At 37.5% G+C, this 23,596-nt stretch overlaps 1 protein-coding gene across 1 annotated transcript in view; it reads left to right on the top strand.

The window, feature by feature from the left end:
• The window catches only part of LOC104389984 (potassium voltage-gated channel subfamily KQT member 1-like), a 485,421-nt gene that overhangs the window by 58,207 nt on the left and 403,618 nt on the right, over positions 1-23,596 (top strand). The window contains 3 exon segments of the mRNA XM_009999050.1: positions 1,100-1,195; positions 1,802-1,930; positions 4,378-4,540. Of these exon segments, the coding sequence (XP_009997352.1) occupies positions 1,100-1,195; positions 1,802-1,930; positions 4,378-4,540 (388 nt within the window).

Raw genomic sequence — 23,596 nt, 5'->3', positions numbered from 1 at the left:
AAAAATACTTAATAGCTCTGAGAGTTCAATAGTAACCAGAAAAAAATTCTCATTCAGTTATAATTTATGATGACTTTGAGTTAGCTTTGTTTTTCAAATACCTGATCTATTTTCAATTAAGGAAAATGCAGATTTTTCTTGAGATTTCCAAAATTATCTCCATGAATGGACAGCAGATTTGAAGTTATGGTCTTTATTCTCTGATCAATGGGTGCAGGTTCTCTGGGGAGAACCCAAGTTGAGTCTGTTTTGCCTGGAACCTTAATCAGTGAAGAACTCTCCTTGTCCTTTGTCTCAACCCATGAGCTTTGTTTTTGTGTTAGGCCCAAACCACAACAACTACTCAAAAACCTGAAGCTATTCTGTGAGGTTTTTTTATGAGCATGTCAGTGCCAGAGAGGAAACTTCCTTCTTTTCTCCTCTTTTGTGATTATTGAATAACAACTTGGGGTCCTGTGAGGAGACGATCACTGCCATGAACCAGAGCTCTACAAAACTGCATCTGCTTTCCTCCATGTTTCTATTATCCATCTTTGGGCTTTTTGAATTCTCAAATAACTAAATGGAGAGAAATAGAAATATCATTGTAACAGTTGGAAAAGATAAAGTATTTCTGCAGTAACTGAGTTTTAACAGAAATGCTGAAATTATAAATGGTATATTTGGCTTATTCGTGCAGTTTGTAAAATAGAACTGGGTTCTGGCTTTAATTGGTGTGTTTTTTTTGTGGCAAGGAATTAAAAACAAGTACACAGAACAGATGTAGATTCGTCATGTGATATTGGCATTTGCTTTTCCCACCACTGTGCAGGGTTGCCTTTGGAATGTGACTGGCCTCTGTGAATGCCTCTAACATTACCTGTAGATCGTGGCAATATGAACATGCTGTTTATTGAAGTTACATGATGCCCACATCAATCTGCTCCATCTCAGATTTATTTGTTAGACTAAGCAGATTTCTGTCAATGTGGATGTTTGAAAATTCAGAATTTTTTATAGGAAAGTATTTTATAAAACGTTTTTTTCTCTCATGCTAAGTATTTGGTTTAGGTATGTGAAGCCATATTAGACTCTGACTGGTGATTTTGCCTATGTTTAGGGTATTTTGGGGTCTGGCTTTGCCTTGAAAGTACAGCAGAAACAACGTCAGAAGCACTTCAACAGACAAATCCCAGCTGCAGCATCTCTAATCCAGGTAAGGCCCCTAACAATAAAAAGCTTAGCTGAGTATTGGAGAAGGAGTGTGACCTAGCAGTTAAAAGTACTGAGAATCACAAATCCTAAGGTGATGAATGTGTATATATATAAGCACACCTCAGTTTAGAAATATGTCCCAACATAACATTCTATATAGTAATATAAAGAGTGCAGCAGTATGGTGCACAAATACTACAATGTGGTACACAGGAAAAAAAAAAAGGAAGCAACACTTTTATATTTGTGGGTAATTCTTTTTTATGTGGGTGGGTTTTGTTGGGTTTTTTGTTTGTGTGAGGTTTTGGGTTTTTTTGGGGTTTGTGGACAACACTACAAGGAGTGTACTTAAGATCACTGTATGCTGACTGTATGTTTCCTGGCAGGAATTACACTCTCTGTAGTTATATACAGGGAAGAATGTCTTTTATTAGGTATGGTGTTGTGTGGTATAGCAAAGTGATGGCAGTTGGAACACTGCAACACATTTACACTGATTGCAGATTTTGCTGCCTGTTTGGTTTGCAGCAAAATCTGATTAGTATGTCCTGCAGGACAACAGGCACAACCAGTTCACTGACATTATTGGTTTGGGGTTTTATTACAGACTCTATGGCGGTGCTATGCAGCAGAGAAATCCTGTGGTTCTACAGCAACATGGAAGATCTATGTTACATCACCGGTGCAAAATCCAAAAAAACCACCAGCGCCATCTAGCCCTGGTCTGAAGAAACAGGTAATGTAGAGTTGGCAGAATATTCTGTTCTTGGATTTAATTTGATTGGGATACTTTGTTAAGACACTTATGAAATCTCCAAATCATTTGGAGAGCTGAAAGCCATTTGTAAAGGGACATAATTGTTTTCCTTATGCTACGGCATGATTAGTTTAATTAAAATACTCCCAAGAGACAGAAAAATTAAAATTTGCCCTGGTGGCTTGACAGGTGCTTCTTCATTGTTTTATCCCCTTTGGAAGTTTCCTCCACCTTCTGAAAGGGTGTAGTGTAAGTCTGATGCTTTCACGTTTTGCATTTATTTTGTATAGTAGTTCATACAGGAAGAAAGGAGAGAGCTACTTTATAGAACTCATGTTCACACTTAAATTCTAGTTGACTGTATCTATGCTTGTCTTGCTCAAGCACTTCTCTCCATGGTACTTCTGTCTGGTGCTGTGTGCAGAAATTTGGGCAAATTCCTGGGCTGCAGCTGCAGGAAAGTGGAATAGTGTTTGTCTGCACATCTGGTATTACTTAAACATAGATATGTAGTTTCACTGGTGACCTTGCTCAGCCTTCTGTACCCCTTCTGGTAATCCCCAGTTATGCAGCAGCTCAGACACCTGGAGTTTCTCAGGTGATATTAGAGGCCTGGTTTTAGGCAGTGTAATACTACTGATGCCTGTTGCCCAGCAGAGAACTGCAGTACAGCTTCCTCACAGCACATGTAGAGACCTGTATCAGCACAATATATATGCATGTATATGTTCAGGTATTGCAGCAGTGTGATCAATTTAGTGTTGAGTGAAGTGTAACTTTGCCTTGGGACCAGCCTTTTCATAACTAGAGAGAACTAGAGGGATAAGGCTGACGTAAGGTTGCTGAAAAACAGCCCATCTGTGGTAGCAGAACTGGAAAGAATAGATGGGTTTTAGTGTCCTTAGTGTTTTGCCCTCTATTTTCTTTAATGAGAAGGATTTCCCTAATATGTTATTAAAGTTGAACGTCCCTGTGAACTGCTAAGTCTAATTCAGGAGCTTAGTGAGTGGTTCTTTCATCTCTTACCAGTGGTTCCTCTACCTTGTCACAGGAGAGTAATTATTTCTTTCTCAACCTAGCCTCCTATTTTAAAGACTGCAATGTATGTTGATCAAATTGTGCATGTTGTAGCATTTTGTTCTTCAGAGAACTTCTAGTTTCATTTCTTGCTATGAGAGCCCATAATCTTAGCCTTTGGAAGCATTTTGATGCATGGTAGTGCATCCACTGCCTACAATAAACTCCTGTTTCTACCATTTTTTTGCCCTGTTTGATTATTTTGAATGTGCTTTTCCTTAAATGCTGCAATGCTGAACAGAAATGGATTAAAAAAAAATAATAGAATTTACTTAGACCAAGTAGTGTTGTCCAATATGTGAATATATTGAGCCTGCAGCTTTTATCTGTGAATAGTCAATCTCTTGAATGATATTTATCTCTGCTAACTGCTTAGTGGTAACATCAGAAGCTACAGTACTTCTCAGAATTCAGTGCAGTAGACCTTAGATTTCAGTTTCTTGCCAGATAACTACTGGAGCATCAGACAAGAGAAAATATGCCTTTTACCTCTGTTTTGAGGTGTGTGAGTAGTAGAACTGGATGGGACAGAAGGTAGATAGTCATGGAGACTGGAAATAAATTGTACATTGTGAGAAGCAGTATTTATATAGCAAAGTGGTGGCAGCATCCAGGAGGTAGAAAACAGGCCATGTAGTCAGTATTTGGGTGGCTGTTATGTTGGTCACTTCTTGTCACAAAGGCAAATGGAGACCAGCCTTCCTTGGATTCAGTTGAAATCAACCCATCTTTTTTGTTCTTATGTACTAACTGTAAGGTGTTAGTTAAGTTGCTTCTTAAGCTTCTAAAATCAGGAGAACTTCAACTTTAGGGGCAGGAGGAAGGGTTTCTCTTCTCTTAATGTGCCTAAATTTCACCTTTTACAAAAAAAGCCCTGATTTTCTTCAGTTGAAAAGGTTGCACAGTGTCTAGCTCATAATTCAAAGTCTATGGTTATGTTTAATTAGAACTTTAGAAAGAAGTTACAGCCAGCTCTTGTATACTCAAGTGATTAGTGTTTTGGGCACCCTGAGTTTTGGACCCAGCTCAAGTTTTCCATGAGACCTGATTTTCAGAATGTGCTAGGCACCTTCTCCCAAGAATCAGCCACTTTGAAAGCGTTAACCAAGGATGCAACACTTTCATTGAATTTCAATTGCATTCTTTAAGAAAACCAAATAACCACCTTCTCCCCCCAAATAAACCCAGCAAAAAAACCCAAAACCAATCAAACAAAACCAAACCCACAACCTACAGAAAATCCAAAGCAAACAACAACCTTGGATGAGTTTACTGTATAGTGCAGTTCACATGTGTACTTTTTGATATTGATAGTATCTTCTGCTATCTTCCCTCTTCTACTGCCACAGGCTAGAAGATCCAAAAGAAAAGGAAAACTAGGCTGTGGTAGCAGTTCTGCACCTGTAATAAACCCAGGAGTGAATGCCTTGTCTGTTCCACAGATCACCTGTGACCACATTGATGAACAGGAAATCAAAAAAGATGTGTCATTCTACATTGATGAACCAGGAGGTAATTTACTTTCACTGCTGTTCAAGTTGGCATTTTTTGAAGATGTGTTAAAGTGAATTGAACTGATGAAGGGAAAAATCTATGAAAAAGAATCTAAAACTAGTCAGTACAGCAAAATGCCTCAAACCAAGAATTACTACATTAAAAAACAACAACGTGGGGGCACATTAAAAGAAGTCTTTGCATTCATATGGTTTGAACATCAAAAGAGCTTTCCTTTTTTACCGAAGTTAATGCATTTAAGATGTTCTATTTGGTGTTCATTCTACTTTTTTAAATTATCTCAGAGCTGGATGGAAACCTTCCTCAGATCTACTCCCCCTTTACCTTACATAGAGCCTGAAGAGAAGGGAAGTCAAATAGGAAAAATATCTTTACTTTTTTACAGCACCCTCTTAAACATTATGCAAATAAATTGATAGGAACAGCTAAATTATGCATATGTTAACCAAGAAATTTTGGTAAGTGGGGTTTTTTCTTGCTTCATTTAAAATATTGTGTGTTCCTGTAAGTGGCTGCTGTATTTCAACCTGGAAACCATCTGAATTTCATTGCTGAGCTAAGATACTGCTTTCACTGTAAAACTATTTTTTAAAAATTAAGTTTATAGTGGAAATGTTGGTATGAATAATATTGTTTACTGTAAGGTCAGGGTTTTCTGAAAAGCAGATTTTTCCACCTTTGTGTTAATTTCCTTTGATGGGGCTGGGGAAACTTGTGCTAGTTCTGGATCTGCAAAATATTTTTTTCAAGGAATGATTGTTTTATCATAGCTTGGGGGGTTATGTTGCATATCTAGAGGCATGCAAAGCTTTGCCAAGTTAACTGAGGTATCCAAGGATGCTGGCCCTAGTCAAAGGTATATTATGTGATTCTTTGACTTAGGTTTTCATTTGTCTTTGATAAACCTGGACATCATCTCTTTATAAAATTGCTACTCTTCCATGACACTGAAGCTGACACACTATTTCAACCTGGAGAGCATATGGCTGTAGTCTTGACATGGTTTCTTTAATAAATACTTTAAGTAATTTTGCTCCAGAGGGAATATGTAGTGTCTTCTGTATAGAATGTGGTCAAAGGTAGGAGTTTCCCTGGGTTGCTCTGACTTCACCAAGTTGCTAGATTGCATTGTCAATGCAGCCTGTGTCCACCATGCTAGAAGCAGTTGGTCAGATGTGGAATAGCAGGGAGCTGAGAGCTGTGGCATGATGAGAGACATCCATACCAGACAGGAGCATCTGGCTTCCACAGGTATCTAGGAAAGGCCTTCAAGTAACTCATAGCCATGAATGACCATTGTGGGAGAAAGTTTTTCTTCCACTGCTGGAGCTTTTCATTATGCCTCCTGTTTTACCTTACATTTGTAATCTTGTCTAAATCTTGTATCTGTCACTTTGAGTTCAGGATGCTCTTCAGCAACAGGGGTACCTGTATTGTTGTTTGGCCTTTCCAGTGTTTTCATAGGGTTCTGGGAAACGAGACAGTGGTGTATAATTACATCTCTTACACTGAGAATGAATGTTGTATTCTGTTGTTTTAGAGCTGTGTAGCTTCCCTTGCTGACCCTGTAATATCAGATTTTGCTGAGTGTATTTTGATAATGTGGTATTGGTCAGTGATGGGCAGAAGAAGCGAAGTATTGTGTAACTTCTAACAGTGCTGAAGACAGTTAAAATGTTGAGGGCTATGTTGTCTGTATTTATGACTCTGCCAGTGAATGTTTATTCACTTATGCTACATTCCTTAAACTTTCATTGTTAGTCTGAGTAAAGCTCTGTGCATCAGAGGACAGAGATTAAAAAGAAAAGCTTGTATCTCTTTCTGCCTGACAGCCTGCATACAGAGGAAAATATTTTTTTCTCCTTATTCTGAAAATGTTTGTGTTGTATTATAGCTGGTCTAACTTATTCTTGTTCTGAGACGCAGCCATACATGTTATTCCCTTAACAATTAAGTTTTATCTATTTTTCATTTTCTTTCACGATTTGCCTTAGCCAATGTCAGGGGTAAGTCACACTTCATTTAATTTTCTGATTTATTCCTTCTGTTGCAAAGCTTCCAGGAATGTAGTTGGCTAACTCGATTGCTCAATTGACTGAACATTCTTGACACCTCTCAGAAGTGTAAACCTGATTTCTCTCAGTGAATTTCTCCTTGACAGAATTAATAGGCTTCTATTCTTGGGAAGTGGAAGTACTAGGCTTGAAGCCTTTAAATGAAGGTATTTTTTTCCTCTCTTAAAAAGCTGGAAGTAAAAAAGGCAGAAAAAATAATAATGAAAAAGGCAATTGAAAAGGACCATGCCAGCTCCTATTACAGTGTAGCTGTAGTGGAATATTTCATCCATTGCTTGTGGGGGCTGGATGTTTTGCAGAAGATGGCAAACTTTGTGGTTGAATTAAATCCTGTTTATAGGCCTGACCTAGGAGGAACAGAGCTGTTGTTTTAAGGCAGCTCTTCTAGTCTGCCACTCTAGTCAGATACAAGCGTGACTGCAAGGAGGCCTGAAACAAATGCCTGGCAAAATAACAGTACTACTGAGAAAATTCCTTGCTCTGGACAGAAATTAAGTCAGTTTCCTTGATAAAGGAGATATTTACCTTAATTCAGGAACTGCACTGTGTGAACGCACCTTTTTTTCCTGAAAATAGGGTTTTTCTTAAGATATCCTGTTCATGTATCCATATCCACCTAGCATCCTCATGGCTTGCTCAGGACCTGCTAGGGAGGTGGATCTTTCAAAGCTAGGCAACAATGCTTTCCTCTTGTATATGAAGAAGGTTTGAGAAAAGAGAGCCTTATAGGGCTTATAGCTATGATCAACATTAAGGTTTCTGAGATGCTTGTGTACGTGTAACAAAAATAAAATGTATTTCATAGTGCATACTGTAGAAACTAAATCTTTAAGTACCATAAATGATGGAATCTTGAAACAAACGCTTGATAAACTATAAAGGAAATGGTTTCTTAGTTCTGCAACATGTATGGGGTTTAGGGTGTAACTAACGCAGAGTGCTTTGTAACCCTAAGAACTTGCAAGAATACAAAGGCCAAGTCTTCTACAAGAGAACAGTTATGTTGTTTGAAGTCAAACTTCTAAAAAGAGAAAGCTCTTTAGCTGATTTTTGAACATTTCTTTCTAAAACAATCATGGATTAAGGAAAAACAATTCTGAAAAAAACTGTGATGCTGAAGATACTCTGGTGCAGTATATTTTTTCATGGATATGTTTCATCTCCTGAGGACTTCTCTGCCAGGCTATATGGTTTAATTTTTTCCTGTAGCAATTTCAAACACTCAGTGATTTCTTCCTCACCTGAGATTATAGCCATAATACTTCTCTATAGCCTTTAAACTGATCTTGTACTTCAGTCAACCATTGTTACACACTCCCTGCAGCAGGGTCTGATATCAGGATGACAAGACGTGTATGAACTATCTGGCATCTTCAATGTTCCTGTAAGATGTGAAGAAGGCACTTCAGTATCAGAATGATAATAACAAGAGTGAGTGGCAGGTTATAAAGACCAAATAGGAAAAAAAACCCAGAAAACAATAATACTTGAGTGTAACTGAAATCTTTTACATTCACTTGAGTTACATTGCAGTGAAAAGCTGTTATTTGAAGACAAATGCTTTGCAAAATGAACTGAATAGCTGTTTCATAATGCTTTTTATTAGGGAGGAAAAAAATTATAAAATTATGAAAGGTTTTGGACCTTGAAGGTCAGCCTCCTGGGGCATCTCCAGCAGATGGAATACATTATTCTGTCAGTTATTGTAGGTTGTATACACAACTCATTATTGTAAAATTTGTCAGAGTCACAAGACTCTCACAGTGATAAATCTCTGCTGGGGTAAAACCAAAATTCCCTATTTATCACTAGGTTTTTCTGTTTAATTTTTTGAGTTTCTTGCATGCTGACATATTCTCCTATTCCTCCCTCACCCATATTTAAAGCAAAACTGCACAAGGATGGGGGAGAGACCTGTAATTTTTTACTCACAGAATACCTTTGTAAGCCTCTTTTATGTCAAATGTTATAAGAGTGTTAGTGTTGATTTATTCTGTCTGTAACACTAGTTTGGATGCTGACATCCAGAATTAACCTGTCTAGTAATGGGTTGGTTGTTCCTGGAAACTGGTTACATTTATATTGAGGAAAAAAGGGCTGCTTTCCCTCAGTGGTGTAGATGGATTATAATCTGCAATACATACAAAGAAGCAAACATTTCAAATGAAGTGGATTAACAGATTCCAGTGCTGATAAGCTGAGTGAAAGGTGAGAAAAAACATGTGGCTAACATTAACACAATAAAGCAAACACCAAAGCTTTTGAGGGTCTTCATAACCATCAGTAAGTCTGAAAATCATGAGGATATGCTCCAAGTTAACAAGAGAAAGTATCCAGATACCATGCTTCTGCAAAAATCATACTCATATGAAGGTGAATTTAGCAGATGCTGGTAGTTTTGCAGTGAGAATTTATATTCAGCCTAGGGTTGTTCAATTTTTGTTGGTCAGTTCAGGACTTTGTAGATATTAATGGTACGTACGCCTGCGAGTAAGAATTATGGAAACATACCTGTGTGCATATACTACACATTTTTCAGTCTTTGCTGTTTCAGCCCAGACTTCTGAGCGAGAACTTTCAGTGAATTCTTTGGTTTAACTTGCATGACCAAAGTGGATGGCAGAACTGAAGATGGAGGGTGGTGTAAGGGGAGGTGGAGGCTGAGAGAGAGAGAACAGCTGCTTCTGCTGAACTTGCTCCTCATGAAATCTGGTAGCTTTGGAGGTTTAAAAATTCTTCTTCTGCATTTATTCAGCTTGATTCAGGATCAGAGTTTAGATCACTTGTCTTCAGTCACACTAGAATTAAGCAGGACTTTGTACCAGATAGTCCCAGAGGCTATGGGAGTGCATAGTTAAGGTATTGGCAGCTCCCCTCAGACTTTTGGTCATTAGTAATATCAGAAAATCTGAGTTTAGACTTTTTTTTTTCTCCAAAAAACATTTTTGCTTCATCAAAGACAGTATATTTTAGATGAAACTTAATTTAGCTGAAAATATTCTAACCAACTTCAGTTGTGATGTAAGAATTTAGCATTTTTAGTAGCAAAATAAAATGTTTCTGCCTGGTAGGGAGACTTTATCATGATGTTGGCTTAGGATAAGCACATGGTGAATGACATGTTTGTGCTACATAGTTAAAAAAAGAACAGAAGTCCTATCCCTGGTGAACTAGTGGAAGTGATATGTCTGGTAAAGTTGACTACTAGAACTGGAAAAAAGGCACTATGAGCGCAAAGTGGGGAGAAAAAATAATGGAGTTGCAAAGGAGGACAACTCAGAATGGGTTGTTTTGTTAGCAAAAATTAGTATTTCAAATAACTGTAAAAAAAAATGTATAAAATTAGTGAAGCAAGTAAATTATGTTTGAGTCAACATGTCCAATAATAAAACAAAAGCAATTTTAAAAAGTGAGATTAAATTGAACTAATAAATTGTATAGGCTTTGGTAAGTTATTTCATGATACTGATGTGGTCCTGATAATTCTGTGTTCTTGGATCCAGAATATATGTTGTGATAGTCTTGCTTTGTAAATCTCTGGGCAAGAAAAGGAAAGAAATAAAAACAAGACCCTGCCAGGGGTGCCAAGGCAGAGTTAAACCGTTGACCATAAAGAGAGGAAATCAGTTTTTCTTTGGTTATTTTGACCAACCAGCAGAATCTTCTCACAATACCTTGTGGGGTTTTTCTGACACCTGTGCCTAAAGGAATCCATTGGAAAAACCTGTTATTCACTTACCTTTAAAAGCACAAATATGTGCTACATAATTGGGATTCTTCTGATCACTGCCCCTTTAGAATCTCATCTTTTTGTTAAATGTTTCAGTGAGGCAGCAACAGTCTGGCTCCAGTGCAGAATATGTGGTCTAACATGCCAAAGACCAGGCAATAGTAATTTCAACATGCAAGGTACACCTCCATGCAATACAGTGGATGAGAAAAGGAAAAGGGGATAAAAAACCCAACCAGCACTTAATCATGTGGTGACATACAGAACAATTTCAGTACTGCAGGTTGTGAGGTTTTCCACTGCAGTTTGCTAGTGACTGTATGGAAGTGAAGGCTATTCCTGGCTCTGTTACTGATTTGCTATGTGACCTCGGGCAGGCAATTAACTCACGGCAGTTCAGTTGGGTAACCTGTTAAATGAATCTATCTTGTCTCTGTCATGGAGATACTGAGTCTTAATTGTTTATGAAGTATTTTTAGACTGACACAGCATTACAGAAGTGAAGAATGCTGTTAGTAAATACAGTATTAAACACAGGTGTACTCATTTATTGTTAGTAAAAGTAAGGAGGAGTGGTAATCGGGAATGTCAGCTTCTGCAAGAAGAGAAGCTCATTTTTGCAGAAAATGTGGTGAATGTTCTGTGGGGAAAATAAGATGTGACTTAATATGGAATGTAAAGCTACTTTTTAGGCACAAAAATGTGCTATTTCTGATGAGAACATAAAAACATTGCGGGAGATCTGGGCATCATGTAAGAAAAAGAAAAAATATGGCTTTTTTGACTAGTTCTACTTGAATGGAGGAGCAGGTGCCAGTAAATATACTTTTCATCTTGGATATGTGACTTAATATGGTCTGAAGAACATTGTATTTTACATTGTACATCAGCTGGGAAACCTGAAAAAAATTCCAGAATTAGAAGTAAAATAAACTTTAGCTTTTTGAATTTTTTGTATATAAAAATATGTATAAGACACTGACCATTACTTAAAGGATGGAGAGGATAACTCTCTTTATTTTGATTTTGCTCCTTGTTTAGATACCCTGAATGTCAGCCACATTCTAGACAACTTTAGTTGGTTTGATATGTCTCTTTACATAGCATGGAGTTTGCAGTCTTGTAGAAGATGCTTAGAAAACAATGTTGATATACAGGGATGCATTATGTACTTTCCAGATTTTTCCAACCGCAAAACCATGGGAATATTTGCATTTACTTCTGTGCTTTGGAAATGCTTCTGTGGACTGCCAGGAATGAGTGCTGTGATAAAAAAGTTTGGCCTGTTAACTTAAAGATATGTGCACAAAGGACTTTTATACCTCTCCATCACTTTAATCCTATTAGGTGTAAAACCCACTGTATATCTGAGTATAAGTATCAGGAGAGAAGCCTAGTAAATGAAGCTCTTTCAACCTGTGCACATTATAAAGGCAGACACATTCCAGTCGATGATCTTTGCTTTTTGCAAGTAAGGATTCAAGAAACCTTCAAAGAGGGGCATACCAAGTCAATCCCCACATTTAAAGTAATTTTATTTGCTGTTATGTTCACACTTGAATACTTCTGAATTTATCTCCTATGTCTGTTGCTGGCTATGATTTTCCTTCTGCTCTTCTCATGAGTGCTTTGTCTGAGAACCTGCAATCAATGCACTTTGTCCTGTTTGAAATGGAGTGATGAGTCACTGGGGTGATGCCAGTATTGCACTGAGCTATGATCTGATCTAGTGTCACTTTAACATTTTCATATTTTATTTCTACTTACTCCTCTAGAACATATTATATGGAATGAAAGTGACTGTCTTAGGGATATGCTTAATTGTGGCATTGAAAAGAGATTTTATTCCTGTTGAGCTTCTTCCTGGTAACTCTGACCTCCATAAGATCTGACAGACTGGAGGTGAAAATTATTAGTTGCTCTGAAGACTGTTAGTCATGAAAACTTAGGAAAATAGGTACTGCACCATGTGTCTGCCAGTCAGAACTCCTAAAAGTGTTTTTTGTGACTATTGAAAGGAAAAAAAAAAGCAGCTGCTTGTCATTTATTTAACCTTGCTTAGTCTAAACTTAATCAGTGGAAAACATCTGGAACTAATTCCCCTTCAATTTGGAGTGCTCAGTAATCTGCTGTGTACATAAAACTGGTCTACCTTTTGCATTAGAATACTTGGCTAAATAGTCTTTTGCAATATATTTATCTTTTTAGAAAGAAAAAAGCAACAGTAATTTCCTAATGAGCAAACATTTGCTATGTTCTATATAGGTTGTGGTGTTCATTGATTTGGTGCAGCTGTTGTACAAAATCTATTGATCAGAGTTAATATATTTCTAGGTGAGTAAGATTGCTTATTTGTATTGATTAAAACTGGGTCAAATTCTGAACTCTAGCAATTGCTTGACTACAACTGATGAAAAAAATTGACCTTGTTATTTTTTTAATAGAATGCAAAGTTGAATCATGAGCAAAATTTGAAGATGTAAAAAGCTTATGCCTATGATCTGTGAGTGGTTTTGCTTAAAATTCTGAGTCTTTCTTGCAAAGTTACATTGTTGGTCTTTATTTATAATTGATATCTGCTTTTCAGATGACTTTTGGTTTAATTAAAACTAAAAAAGCTTTCCAGTGACATACGTTTTAAAACAAAACAAAACAAAAACCTGATGTATTTAAGTAATGTTTTGTGTGGGAAGTATACTCCCTCTTTACAAGGGAAGTTGGCAAAACTTGGAGTATATGTTCTTTATAAATCGTGTTCACTTGCAGGATAACATTTTTATTGAAATTAACTTCTTTTATTCATTTACAGTTTTCAGTGTCTTTGGTAAAAGCTCTTCCTCCTTAGTGTTCTCCTGCAGAGAAATTTAGTGAATATCCCAACTGACTTGTCAGCAATTTCTGTGGGAATTACTCTGGGGCAAGGCCCGTGGGAAGGGTGATGAATAACCTGAGACATCACTTGCTCTCCACTTTTCCCCCTCTGTTAGAGAGTTCTTACGCTTTTCTTTCCATGCTAATGTGTGTGAGACACTTATCTGGCCCTCTCCTCTCTTATGAAAAAAACACTGATGTCATCAGTGCTACCCAATGCAGCAGCAAAGTACCCACCTTGGAAATTTAAAGCAACACTGATGGTTTTAAAATTATGTATTTTCATTCTGTATTATTATGTTAAGCATCTCCCAGCACTGGCAATCATCAAACCATCAAAGAAAAAAAAACTCCCTGGGTTTCCTCTTTTTCATTCTCGCTATGGTCTGTAGCATGTGGTCTCAACAACAAGAGAATTATGTGTAGTTGGCATGGACTTAAACTCCTCTGTAAAAGGAGAATATTTTTTCATGTTTGAAGAAGGTGAATTATGGGCAGAGCATCTGTAATAAAATTCTGATAACTAATTCCAGGAATTCTGTCTTGCACACAATCTGGCGCTGAATCTGCCTCATGGGTATGTAAACTGCAACTGTATTCTGACCCTTTGGATCTATTTGTGTTCCATTAAATATATTATGCTAGGTTCTCAGATCTTGATTCCAGCTTTCAAAAAAATCTGAAGCAGCATAATGCCAGTATTTGTTGCTATTGGCTTTTTCATTTTGTTTTTAATGGGGTGAATCAGACCATGGCAATGGGATATTCTAGACCTGGTTGTACTAACTCAATTAAGATCCATTTCAGGTCAAGTTGACCTGAATCTATCCTAGATTAGTTTGTGCTGAGTGAGCCATCATGAAGCAAGTGTTTGCCTGCAGCCCTAGATAGAAGTCTATGAGTTTCTCTTGCTGTTTATTTGAAGGGCTCAGATTGGCTGCTGTTTCTGTAACCTCACAAAAGAGAGAGGGAGCCTGCACTAGATTTTGGTGTACATGGGGGGCTCAGCAAATGAGTGAAATGAATTTAGAGAGTCTGATGAACAGAAATTATATGAAAAAGTACACACAAGCTTTCCTTAGCATAAAAAAAAAGCAGTGTTAAATAGGTTTCCTTTTCTTGCTGGAGGAATGGTATCTATGGAAGTTCTGCAGTTGCACTGTTTCTAATAAGGTAAAATTGCATTCATAAAGCAGTAGGCCTATTTATATGTCACATGAATGTCACCAGTGCCAGCTGCTAGAGATCTACTTGTGTAAGATAGTGATGGTATTTACAGGGAATTACTTTGCCTGCAGAAGATTCTCCATTTACATTTATAGACTGCTGAAGTCTCCTTAAAGGAGTAAAATACTGTTTGCTACATAAATAATTATAGTATATGCTGAACTCAAGCATGGACTGGATGGAGTGGAAAGGAAAACATATTGAACCTCTCAGAAGTGGAGACCAAAGCATTTTAGATTGGGGTCCATAAAGTCTGTATCAGTAGCAATTTCTAGAAACAGGTTACTTTGAACAAGTTTTACTATTTTAAAGCATTTAATTAAGAACAAGGCTTAAGGAGACATCTGCTGTTGTGTTCTACCTCCTTCATCTCTGTATCACCCTTCCCAAGTACTGAATGGATCTTCTAGTGTTCCCAGCTTGCATTCAACTTGTTGAACTGCAAGTAATTGAGTATGTAGTGCTGACTGCCAATCTGTAAGGACCTTGGAGTAGGACGGGAGAGCTAAGGTCTTGTGAACCTTTTGTAATATCAGATGAGTCCTGGTTAGATCGGGCATGAAAGAAGCATGTCCTTTTTAAGGAGGTGCCTCTGTGTCATCATTGTTAAAATGACCTTTGCAAAGCTGGAAACAGTCAGTACTTTGAACCAAGCAACAAGATACTCCCTTCACTTGTGAATTCAACCTAATTAAAATCTGTTTTCAGATGAAAAAAGGACCATACCAAAATCTGTATAAGAGAACACTAAAGCTTTAGAGCTTGAAAGCCAATTTGTTAGGCATGGCTTTGGGGGTGGTTCTCCAGTGGAAGAGTCAATGTTCAGAATGAGGAAGTAACTATGCAAGAATATTAATGAAAAGGAAGATGCAGTGGGGGTGTGGAAAATGCAGAACAAGGTGTTTATTACTTCTGGTCTGAAAGCAAATTTCTGCAATCCTTGTTATACAACAGTCAGTAGTCTTTATGATGCTAAGAGTTCAAATGGCAGTGAAAATCTTGGGTCCTACTGTATTAGAATTGTAGTAAGAGTCTTCACAGTATCCTAGTGAAAGAAATAATTTTCCTCTTGGGCTATGCCTTTGTTATTTCCAGAGTTGGTGATACTTTACTCTAAAATTATTGGAATAAAAATAATTTTGTCCTACCTTTCTAGGATTTTGGTATGTTGCTTCATGAGTGTTGACATTTTTTCTCTGTAGAAATGTTAATAGCATTTGAGATTGTTTAATATTATCAGAATGACTCACTTCATGAATTTTCCATTCATTTTGCAAGTGCACCTTCAGATCTGTTCTAAAATCAGTGTAAAGAAGTTTTGATGTGTTCTCAACTCCCTGTCAATGAATTTACTGAATAAGAAAAGCCATAGAGAATTCTTAGATACCACCTCAGACCTCTTATGGTTTGAGGTGGGCCAGGCTAATTTTATGGTATCATGATGAGGAACTAGAAAGGTGTTCAAGATCTTAAGGAGTCAGTATTCCCTCTGTACTCTGGAAAAAAAACAGGAGGACTTGAAGCCCCCTTTCTTCCTGCTCCCTTCTTGGCTGCTTCTGTGCTTGGAGGTTTTGGAGAGCAGCTCCTGCTCTGTCATCAGCTCACCATGTGCTTGGCTGGTTCCAAATCCATTGGGTGCTGGGAAGAGCTGTTGACCCTTTTGCCAAAAAAACCCTCTGCAAGGGACCCTCAGACACTTCTTTCTACCATTGTTGAGACTGGGTTTTGTATCTATTTGTTCCTCATCCTATGTGTTACTAGTAACAGTATGTTACCCTGACTGAGGGCGTGTGTCAGCTTAGAGTTGTATCTCTGTTATAAACATCATTGTTCCCTTGTCATGTACAATTTATGGTTGCTGTTAGGAGTATGGAATACTAAATATGCTGAGTCATCTTAAGCTAATAGTCGGAGTCTTAAAAAGGCTGGATTAAAGTGGTTTTATTTGTAGCAGCAAAAGCTGAGCAAGTTTGATGTGATAAAACTAAATTTAAGAGGAAATGAAAAAATAATATACATTTCCTGTGATTCTGTGATTCCTAATGGAAATTCTGAATAAGCAATATGAGAAAGTGAAATGTAGTGTTAATAGCAAATGCACATATTGTTTGAGCTCTCAAGTAGATGGCTGAAGAGCCCATGAATTTAATTTTAAATAAAATGTGCTCAGGTGGTTTGCAGCCTTTCTAGGAAGGTGACTTATGAGGGAGTTTTGTGCTTGTAAGATGTTACAGTTCAAATGTTATGATCTGTAGATGTCTCATTCAGTATTTTTGTAGTATTGGGTGCAGGTAACAATGGCTATTTTGAATCCTTTTTAAAATAGTTGCAGTTTCAACTTTTGTTACTGTGCTACCCTAAATATATTCACATTCACTATTTAGCAAGTAAATATTCAGAACAAATGTATTTGAAATAGGAAGGGAACACTCCCATAAAACAGTTCTTTTCTCTGTCCTGAACATACAAGATTATAAAGCTGGATCTTTAGGTAGGAACAATTTTGCTTTAGAGCAGTCAGTAGTTTCAGATGATCTTGCTCAACTTGCTTTTGAGTTTTAGGACAAGTATGGCAATTATTTCCTCTAGTATTAAGACATGTTTATTTATGGCATTTTTCTAATCAGTACAGAATAGGCTTATTGGTAACAATGTTATGTGTCTTGAATTCATTCTTAACTGCTAGCCAATGGGAAATAGTGATGAAAAGAACTGTATTAGACCAGCAAATAATTGTGGCGTGTTTCACTGTAATTACAGTAATTGGGGTTTGTGTTCTTGTTAGTCAAAACATTGACAACAATTCGGAAGACCTTTCTAATGTTACTGTCATTGCAATTTGTATGCTTTGACAATTAACAGTCATGAAAAATAAAAACATTTTCAAACTGGTTTATTTTCTTTAATAGCCACGCTAAAACTGTACTTCCTTTTTAAAATAAACATTTTTACTATAATGACAGTTCTAAATCCCATAATGGAAAGAAACTCTATATATTTATATTCCATAATACATTCCCTATGTGTAATTCTAAGCGTTTGTATGTGTTAAGACCTCTCCCTGCAGAGCTAACAAGCTGCCAAATTACATTTCACTGGCTATTAATTGTTTCATTCTAAGGTCAAGTTCTTCTTATCCTTTAAAAAAACCAACAGCACAGCAATGGAGAAAGATCACTTTCAAAGCTATTTTTGTCTTATTTTTCTTGACGGCTCTTACTGTATGTTTTGTTCTTCAGAATAACTGAACCAACAGTCAAGTATTACTAGCCTTAAAAAGTCAAATGCGTGTTGGTGACTTGAATTTATTCATGGAGAACTGATCTCTGAGCATATTTACAAGCTGTAGATAGCATCTCAAACTCTGAAAACATTAAAAATACCTGGGCACAAGGATTGTGTCAGATAAGCAAAAGAGACAGAATGACGCTTCATTTAAGAGAAAGGTACTTTTCAAAATTGAAATGAGTCACAATACTTTGCTGTAGAATATTGAGAAATTGTTTCTTGGCATCATTTGAATAGAACTTGTTTTGTTAGATGCTTGCTCAAAGATGTTTATTTCACATTCCTCCTGGACTAGTTGTTGGCAGCATTTGGGCCTAATTTATGCAGGAAAAGTTGCTCACTGCTGACAATATGTATCAGCAATTTACTCTGTGCTCTTTCAGTCACCAAATGTTAATGGCAGATGTTAACTACTGTGGCAGAATTGGAATGACTGCAGAAAGCTGTGCCTGCAGACTTGCTCAGTTATTGAAATGTTTAGTACAAGACTACATACTCTTAAGCTGCAAAGAAAGAGAAACAAGAGAGGAAGGTTATCTTGTTGAACATAAAGCTGAGTTGGCAACATAAATACATTAAATTATATGCTAAGAATGATTTTTTGCTAGGTGTTTGAGTAGATACTACTATCATTATTTGAAGGACAACCTCAAGGGTGGTGAAGTCCTTAGGGTAAGGTAGGTAGGTGCTTTATTTTGGGGCAAATATTCTTTTTCCTACTCATGTCACTTACTGTATTTTTCCTGTCGTCACACCCCTGCTGCTTTCATGTGGCACTGTATCTCCTGTTCAGCTTACTCTGTCATTTTCTCTGAATGCTCCTCTTCCCCTACTAACCAGGAAAATCTTTTTTTCCAACCTTTGCCAAACCTTACCCCTTATTACTATTCATATTAACAACACATTTGTCTGAGTTTAGAAGCCTGTTTTTTTTGTGTGTGTTTTAAGAGAAATACCTTTCATAAGAAAAAAGGCATTTTTTTCAGGAAGAAAGGCCAAGAAAGAAAATGTTAAATATGTCAATGTTTACTTCTGTCTCTACACAGAAACCTGAAAAGGGTTAGCTATCTGAAATACACATGTATAGAACCTGTATCTTAAAAGATAGGAGGTTGAGAATGAGAAACCCCTCTTGGGTTTGGTTTCAGGCCCTTTGTTTCCCAGTTTTCCTAGTCTTTGAGATATTCTGGTCTGTTTGGCTCAGTAAGATGGAGGACAAAAGTCCTTGGAAGTAAATTTTGTTCTAACAGGTAGAGGCTCTAAGGGCATGTTATGCATATGTATGGAAAAAAGTATCTGGCTCATAGAGTTGTATGTACTCATGAAATACCCTTTCCTTTCTCCTGTCAAAGGCAAGGAGGTCAGAGGGAAGCATCCAAGCAGCTGGACTACAACATAACTGGTCGTGTAGTGAATATGCTTGTCCACCATGCTGTATGACTAAATTATGATAATGCAATGACTTCAGCTCACTCTTGGGTAGCTGCATGTTAGCACTGTTAAAAAGAAAAGTATTAGAAAATCATAGGTGACACTTTTTTGGTAATAAAGCTTGCTGTTCTGACAAGGAACTGGAAACAGCTTCCTCTAGGTTTCTATTGTGGGTCATTCCTGTGAGGAAAACTGAAAACCAACCCCAGCCATAATACAACCAGAAATGTAAAAGTGAAAGTAAGTAGATTAGTAAGTTGTCTTTGTCGCTTTGCTCCACATTTTCAGTTGATCATTAATGCTTTTATCCCAGCGCAATCAATACACATTTAAAAATAATTAATTTTCTCCAATTAAATCAGCCAAGGCAATCCTTTAACTTAATGCTTTTGAAAGGGGTTGAGCTGAATGCAGTGGAAATCATAGCTTGCTATCTGAACAGTGAGTGGCATCAACACTGCCTGCTTCTCTACTATGCTTCGTTCATCTCCCTGCCCATGACAAGGGGGTTGGATCTAGATGATCTTTAATATCCCTTCCAACCCTAAGTATTCTATGATTCTCTGAATCAAATAAGCAAAATCTCACACAAACAGAATAGCCAGCACTGGTATTTCTATCCAGTAGAGTAAACCTTATCCTCATCAATGTTCTCTACATGTTAATCTCTTTACTGCTTTAAACACCAGTTCAGCTTACCTTTTGTGTCCCATCTGGATATTGTCTGGCCCTGTGCTTCTAGATGCAGCTCCACAGCTTTCCCAGTTGCCTTTATTAATCTGCTCTGTGTGCTCTCCCCTGTCCTGGAGTATGTGGCATTGTCTTCAGACAATCTGTTACTTAATTTTTTGAGGAATGTTGATGTGATAGGAACTATTGCATATTAAGCTGTCTCAAATTTACTGTCTATTTCTACTCATGTGTCTGTCTATTCCCTGCTTAATTTGGAAAATATCTCCTTTCATTCAAGTTCTTTGGTGTTTGTATTCCTGGGAGTAGCAACTGCTGGTGCCCTTCTGTGTAATATAAGCAGCCATTGCAATTCTCAGCAGACTTTAGCAAAGCAGACTGCTGGAGTGGTATGAATTTTCCTTAAGTTTGTGGCTGTTTTGGTTTTTTTTTCAGTGAATATGAAAAACAAGTCTCCTAATAAAAGCAGTGAGTTGGAATGATTTGCAATAGCTTTTTTTTCTTTTTTCTCTTCTGCTTTTTCTTTATTTCCACCTTGTTGATCTGAGAACAGAGCAGTGCAACATCTTCCTGGTTATTTTGTCCAAGTATTGGTAGGCATTGCCTATTTGAGGATGACTATGGTAATTGGAACTATGTGCAATCATATTTTCTACTGTAGCTGTAAAGTGGGAGTTCACTTTTTCCCCCCACAAACAAAGGCAGAAGTTACTGTGATATGAATAAGGAATCTAGGGTTAGGTAAAGCTAAGCAGCATTAGAGAAACATCTCTGGGTTACATTTGGATGTGTTTATTATATGTTCTCACTATTTTAGAAACAGACACTGAAGAAAAAAATAGAGGTATATGAAACTTAGCTTTTGTTTTGCCATTTCAATTAATGAACTGATTTCTTTCATGGATTCCTAAGTCTATGGCATGCACTAGTATTTGTTCTACTGTGGTAGATACAGGTCTGTTTTAAACTTGCTGCTTCCAAGTGTTCATGCTCAGAAAATATATGTATAACCAAATATGTACAGCTTCTTCGTGTCACGAGTAGCAGCACATTTAAAGGAAAGATGGCTTCTCTTTCTGCTCTGTATTTCTTTGCCTCCCCTCCTTGCTCCTCTGAAACAACAAAAATAAGGCATTCATTCCTATAAACTCACTTTGGAAAAGGAAACCTTATTAAAATCTAGAGAGGGAACATACAGTTGTTCTCACTTGAGCTGTAGCTATTAAAAACCTATTGTATGTAGTAGCTGGATATTATAACTTTCAGTTTTATTTCTGGAAAGCATCACTGCTATGTGTTGAAAGCATTTTAATGTTCTGCATTTCCTCAAAATGAAAGCATTATCATTAATTTATTAATTACTTCATTGCTCAAAAGCATATGGCTTCTTAACATTCAAAACAAAATTTTTATTCCCTCTTGTGTGTTTTTGGGAATTTTGATTTACGACTGAACACTGCTGTCTAAATGAGGTTTGGAAGTTGCCTCAGGGAAAGTGACATTTTACTTCAGAAACTGATTTGGTTCCAGAAAGCACATTCTGAATAGGAAGGCAACTGCTCACCACTCTTTCAGTCACCTTAAGAAAAGAAAATATTTAGAACAGAGGACATGATAATTGTGTTTACCATTGGCTTTAATGTTTGAATGTGTGGACCAGCAAATGTTATTAATGGGTTAATATTTAAAAGCAGGAACACACAATTAATGGGTTGTTAAACCATAAAGGGATTTAATATTAAATAGATTTTATTGTTAGAGTTAGAAGGATAAAACAGGTATTCTCTCTTGGTAGCTTAGTCTTCACAAAACATGAACCTGAACTGACTTTAAATTGAGTCAAATGGCTCTGAGAATAGTAGAGAATCTTATAATACCACCACCTAAATATTATGACCCTCTGAACTGTTTATTTCTGTTTTAACAATACTTAAGAGCAGAACTTCTAGGAGATGATCTTTCTTTCAATATTTGTATGCTAGAGGCAGGTTTTGAGATAAATCTAGTCAGTCACCAAACTGGCAAAAATCGTTCTGTCAACAGATCTGACCATGTAGGAAGTGTGGGAGGGGAGAGGGGAAGCATGGAGGCAGTCTTTTAGGTATTTAATTGTGATTTACTACAGCAGATGTAAATAAACTTAGTAATTTTATGTCCAGCATTCAGTTATGCCATTTTATAATCGCTGCATAGACCTAATTTTTACTCCTTGTCACTTATGCTGTGGTTCTCCTGATAGTAAGCTCTGATGTTATATGCTTTTTAGTGCCAAAGTGATGCTGTAGAATTCACTTGAGATTTCAACTGTTAAGTTTTCCAGGAGCCAATCTTTTAAATTTCTGTTGTGTGGGGTTGTTTTTTAATTTGTACTGCATCACAGCATATGCAAGACCACTTAGTCTTTTACTACTTTGGTTTGACAGTTAACTTTAGTGATTTCTTCCCTGCAACATTTTTTTTCCTCCCTTGAATTTGTGTCATCCTATGTATTTTCTAAGTTAGACTCTGCCAGCTTCTAAGTGTATGTTTTATGCTTTCAAGAATAATCAGAATTAAATAGATAGGGAACTTCCTTGGGAACTTCCTTAGAAACTCTTAGGATCAGTCATGAAAAATTTGCTATTTCAGATCACAGCAATTTAAAATAGATGTACTTCATAGCTCTTGAACAAAATAAATACAGATATAAATAAATATTTATTAAAGCAGAAATTGCTTATGACTGTTGATGGAACTGAGCTTGGAAAGGCAGGCATGTGTGTACTTCCTATTTATAGTGGAAGAAGTTAGCCCTATACTTGAATATGAGTTACAGCTTTTTATAATATAATCAGCTTTCATCAGTTACAGCACTTCTCTGCTTTTTGCAGTCTGTGAGTGAGCTCCTTTGTTCATGGCCCATCATGTCTTTCCAACCTGTAATAAAATTTGCAGCTTTTTTTGTGCTTGGAACATGAAATGAGCTGCAGTACAGCTTTTTATCCATTATGGTTACCCTGCTGAGCTGACTGTGTTCAAACACCCAAGGGTCTTTCCTGGTTCGTGGGAGAATTTTTGAACACTGGTGAATCTAGTGACCAAATACAATACTTGAAATGAACGTGCTGTTTATGTGATAACATCAATACAATTTTAAAGGGGTTTAAAGAAATTGAGTTATTCCTATCAAATAGTATTAACTGAGGAAACTGAGCTGTGCCGGTTTGGTTTGGTGGGATTTCTAATAGTCGGGGAAGGGCCCCAGGGCTGGCTCCCGTAAGAAGCTGAGAAGCTGCCCCTGCTCCAAACCCAGCCAAGGAGCCATTAGAGGGACAATAGATGCACCTCTGCCATTAACATACGAAAGAAGCAACACCTGTGTAGAGAAGCACTTAAAGAAGAGCTGAGCTGGAGAGGCAGAGCAGTGCTGGTGGTTGGTGAGGAGGAAGGGGCAGAAGGTGCCCCAGCAGAAGTTTCCCTGCAGCCCAGGGCGAGATGGCAGCTGTGCCCCTGCACTCATGGAGGAACGTGGTGGGACATTCCCTGAAGGCGCCAGGAGGGGGGAACTTGGCCAGTGGAGTTGGATGTTGTGGCCAGAGGATTTGCTGCCAGTGGGCTCTGATTGCTCAGCTGTGGAAGCCCCCGGGCCAGGGCAGGTGGCTGTTCCCGAAGCCCCCGTGACTCTGTGGGAAGCCCAGGCTGGAGCAGCTCCGGACCTGGTGGGAAGGACTCAGGAAGGAGAGGTTGGTGGAGGCCTCTGTG

This window comes from Chaetura pelagica, unplaced genomic scaffold (assembly GCF_000747805.2).
Source record: "Chaetura pelagica isolate M959 unplaced genomic scaffold, ChaPel_1.0 scaffold6, whole genome shotgun sequence".
Classification (NCBI taxonomy): Eukaryota; Metazoa; Chordata; class Aves; order Apodiformes; family Apodidae; genus Chaetura; species Chaetura pelagica.
This window is presented reverse-complemented; position numbering and strand designations above follow the sequence as displayed.